The 4,934-nt window shown below is 36.9% G+C and overlaps 1 protein-coding gene across 1 annotated transcript; it reads left to right on the top strand.

Moving 5' to 3' along the window:
* The first annotated feature begins 228 nt into the window (after positions 1 to 228).
* LOC115984897 (ABC transporter C family member 9-like) lies at positions 229 to 4,365 on the top strand. The gene is made up of 8 exons (XM_031107887.1): positions 229 to 401; positions 607 to 1,462; positions 1,520 to 1,751; positions 1,794 to 2,059; positions 2,167 to 2,220; positions 2,540 to 3,190; positions 3,554 to 3,718; positions 4,057 to 4,365. The coding sequence occupies exons 1-8, from the start codon at positions 229 to 231 to the stop codon at positions 4,363 to 4,365; spliced, it is 2,706 nt and encodes a 901-aa protein (XP_030963747.1).
* Positions 4,366 to 4,934: the final 569 nt, after the last annotated feature.

Genomic DNA, 4,934 nt, shown 5'->3' with positions numbered 1-4,934 from the left:
GAACTCAATGCAACTCTAAAGCACGAGCTTTTTCCTCAGAAATTATGCAAGTGCTATCATGGGCAACTACAATTGTTACTGAATACATATTCCCAAATAAAAAGTACATCATGTTCCCCTGGTTACTAAGAGCATGGTGGCTTTGCAGCTTCTTGTTGTCGATTATCTGCACAGCTCTTGATACCCATTTCAGAGTTATAAACAGTGGAAAACTTGGAGTAAGCGATTATGCAGACTACCTTGGCCTGCTTGCTTCTACATGCCTCTTGGCCTTTTCAATCTGAGGGAAGACAGGCATCATCTTTAGTGTCCCCAATGGCATTGCTGAACCACTTCTCAATGGAAAAACTGATGAACATTCAGAATACAAGAGGATATCGTTATACAGCAAAGCTACTCTTGTCCAACTCATAACCTTCTCTTGGCTCAATCCACTCTTTGCTGTTGGATTTAAAAAACCCCTCGAACAGGAGGAAATTCCAGATATTGATATCAAGGACTCAGCAAGATTTCTCTCCCATTCCTTTGACGAGAGTCTGAAACAAGTTAAGGAGAGAGATGGAATTACAAATGCATCCATCTATAAGGCAATCTTTTGTTTATCAGGAAGAAAGTAGCAATCAATGCATTGTTTGCAGTGATAAGTGCTGTAGCATCTTGTGTTGGCCCATACCTCATCAATGACTTTGTACATTTCCTAACTGAGAAGAGCACCAAGAGTTTAGAGACTGGGTACCTTCTGGCCCTAGCCTTTTTAGTTGCCAATGTTGTTGAGACAATAGCACAGAGGCAATGGATTTTTGGGGCACGCCAGCTAGGCCTTCGCCTTAAAGCTGCTTTGATATCTCGCATATACAAGAAAGGCTTACTCCTGTCAAGTCCATCCCTCCAAAACCACACTATCAGAGAGATCATCAACTATATGAGTGTAGATATCCGAAGAATCATAGACTTCATTTGGTACTTAAACATAATATGGATGTTTCCAGTACAAATATCCTTAGCAATCTACATTCTACATACAAATCTAGGTTTGGGGTCATTTGCTGCATTAGCCACAACTTTAATAGTTATGGCTTGCAATATAACCATTACAAGAGTCCAGAAGAGATACCAATCTAAGATCATGGAAGCCAAGGACAATAGGATGAAAGCCACTTCAGAAGTTCTTCAAAATATGAAGACTATTAAACTTCAAGCATGGGACAGTGAATTCCTTCAAAGGTTAGAAAGCTCGTGGACAATAAAGTATGGTTGGTTATGGAAATCACCAAGACTGTCAGCACTTTCATCTTTTATCTTCTGGGGATCACCTGCATTTATCTCTATGGTAACTTTTGGGGCATGTATGCTAATGGGGGTTGAACTCACAGCAGGAAGAGTCTTATCTGCTTTGGCCACCTTCCGAATGCTACAACGCCCTATTGAAGACCTGCCTGACTTACTGATTGCGATTGCACAGGCAAAAGTCTCAGCTGATAGAATTACCTCCTACCTCCAGGAGGATGAAATTCAATAGGATGCCATTGAGTATATTCCAAAAGATCAAACTAAATTTGACATTGAGATTGATGGTGGGAGATTTAGCTGGGATCCTGAGTCAAGGAATCCAACTCTAGAAGGAATTCAGTTAAAAGTGAAGAGGGGAATGAAAGTGGCAATATGTGGGACTGTGGGATCAGGGAAGTCAAGCCTGCTCTCATGTGTGCTTGGAGATATAGAAAAGCTGTCAGGGACAGTGAAGATCAGTGGTACATAGGCTTATGTGCCTCAGTCTGCATGGATACTGTCAGGAAATATCAGGGAGAATATTCTATTTGGGAATCAGTATGAGAATGCTAAGTATAACAGAACAGTTAAAGCATGTGCTGTGACAAAGGATTTTGAACTTTTCCCCTGTGGTGATCTAACAGAGATTGCTGAAAGAGGGATAAATATGAGTGGAGGACAGAAGCAAAGGATACAGATTGCTCGAGCAGCTTACCAGGACGCTGATATATATTTACTTGATGATCCTTTCAGTGCTGTTGATGCTCATACAGGAACCCAACTCTTTGAGGTTAGTAACTAGAATATGAGAATGTCTCTTAATTAGGTCCTATAACTAAAAAGCTCATCCACTCTCCTACTTCCAACATTGATTATTGTTTCTTGTACTTTTTGCAGGAATGCCTAATGGGGATTCTTAAAGACAAGACTATACTTTTTGTTACCCACCAAGTTGAGTTTCTTCCAGCAGCAGACCTAATTCTATTAAGCATGACTTCACAGCTCTTCTTGTAACTTAGTCATTTAAGTAGATAAAAGGATGGGAAATTAAAAGTGACTGATATACAATATTTTTTTAGGATAGTTTTTAGAGGTTGAAAAAAACAAAGAAGTTAGGAAAAAAAAAAAGAATATGTTATAATTCCAAGATTACTTGATAATCTGATAATTTTCCTGATATTCAAGAACTAGGACTTCCAAAATCTCAAGACTTTGCTACAATGCTGAGGATTGTAGTTCATCAGACTGTAACTGACATAAATTTCAACAGGTGATGCAAAATGGAAGAATTGTACAAGCTGGACAATTAGATGAACTTTTGAAGCAAAAAATAGGATTTGAGGATTTGGTTGGTGCTCATAGCCAGGCTCTAGACTTAATCCTCTCAGTTGAAAATTCAAGTAGAACATCTCAAAGCCCTATAGCTGATGATGAATCCAACATAGATTCAACTTTAAATGCAGAACTTCTACGCACACAACATGACTCAGAGCATAATCTCTCTTTTGAAATTACAGAAAAAGGAGGTAAATTGGTGCAAGATGAAGAAAGAGAGAAAGGAAGCATCGGAAAAGAAGTTTACTGGTCTTATATGACCATTGTGAAAGGCAGTGCCCTGGTTCCATTCATCCTTTTGGCACATTTATCAGATCAAGTATTACAAGTAGCAAGTAACTACTTGAGGGCATGGGCTTCACCTCCCACAAGTGAGACTAAACCAAAATTGGCAATGAACTTCATATTGCTTGTTTATGTAGTACTTGCTCTTGGAAGTTCACTTTGCATGTTCGTGAGAGCCATACTACTAGTAAAAGCAGGAATTTGGACATCACAAAAGCTTTTCACAAACATGTTGCATAGTATATTCCGGGCACCAATGGCATTTTTTGATTCAACCCCATTTGGAAGAATCTTAAACTGGGTAACTTCAACTTAGACACAGTTTATGTTTTTTCAATTGAATTTATACATTGGTGTTACTAGTGGTATAATTAATATGGCTGAATCTATGCAATTAGTACATATATCACAATTTCTTTTTTTTTAAACACTAAGATGTTCTAGACAAAAACAATTTGCATTTGCAACTAACAAAAACTTGAAAGGGTTATATACAACAACCAGAATAAGGAAATTTAAGCATGTTCAGATCAATTAAAAGTTAAACATGATGTTAAAAACATGTAGAATTTTAGAGGATAAATATCCTATAGAAAATAAAATGAATTAATGAAGGGAAAAACCTACTGACTTCGACTATGGGCCTATGTACTTACCTCTGCAGGCATCTACAGATCAAAGTGTGTTAGAATTAGAATTGGCAATAAAATTAGCATGGTGTGCTTTCTCAATAATACAGATGCTAGCAACTATTGCAGTGATGTCTCAGGTGGCATGGGAAGTATTTGTCATTTTCATTCCAGTAACTGCAATCTGCATCTGGTATCAGGTAAGACACTTCTTGTACCTTATCTATATACTATCTAGAGATGATTACTTAATATTTGTAAATAACAATTTTGATTTCTAAAGCATTTGAAAACTCATAATGTTAACAAGAACTGTGCTGCAAGAAACAAAATTATGTCTTGAAAACACAATAACTTAATGATCCATTGAGTTAATTTCTAATGCTACAAAAAGAGAAGTACCGTATATTTACTGTTAAGTAGCTTCAGAACAGCAGGTCCCTCCCCCCTTCCCTCCCTAACTCTCTGTGTGTCTGTGTGTGAATGAATTGCTCCCATTTTATGGATGCTGATCAATAATGAATTGTGATTACTTCAGCAATATTACATACGAACAGCAAGAGAACTGGCCCGCTTAGCAGGTATACAACGAGCACCAATCCTCCACCACTTTGCAGAATCACTATCAAGAGCTGCAACAATCCATGCTTTTGATCAAGAAGACCGTTTTATCAATGGAAACGTTGGTCTTGTCGACAACCCCTCAAGGCCATGGTTTCATAGTGTGTTAGCAATGGAATGGTTTTCTTTCAGACTGAATTTGCTATCCAATTTCGTTTTTGCGCTCTCATTGTTTTTACTGGTGACGCTTCGTGAAGGAATTATCAATCCAAGTGAGTATCACTAATGTTTTTAAAAACTATGCATTACAATGACCTCCAACTATATGTTGGAAGTATAGTTTGGAAAATTGTCCAAATTGATTAACAAAGTTACAAAGTAATATCAATAATATATCAATAAAACAAGCAAAATTTGCCAAATGGTAGATTTTTAGAAAAATTTTGCTACATAGCATGCGGATGAAACATTTTAGTTAGTTGGACTGTTTTTAAAAATCGAGTTTAAGAAACTCAAGTTCCATTCGTACAGAACTCGAGTTCCATTTTTATTTTTATTTTTTAAAAAACAGTCTAACTAACTAAAATGTTTCCTCCACATGCTTTTTTGCTAATATTTTTCCAAAAAGATATTTTTCTACAAATTTTTCCCAATAATACAAGATATGCTCAAATTAACTTATAAGCAAAATAGACAAGTGTAAAAGCATATAAAATTAAGGATTAAGTAAAACTTATCGCCGAGGAACGAAACTAAATCTGCTATCCTTAAGAAGTGATTTCACCTCCACTAGAATGAATCCGTTGATGCAAATGGCTCAGGCGGTCACTCTCCAGGATACAATGGCAACTTTGT

Source organism: Quercus lobata, chromosome 4, assembly GCF_001633185.2.
Source record: "Quercus lobata isolate SW786 chromosome 4, ValleyOak3.0 Primary Assembly, whole genome shotgun sequence".
In the NCBI taxonomy this organism is placed as follows: domain Eukaryota; kingdom Viridiplantae; phylum Streptophyta; class Magnoliopsida; order Fagales; family Fagaceae; genus Quercus; species Quercus lobata.
This window is presented reverse-complemented; position numbering and strand designations above follow the sequence as displayed.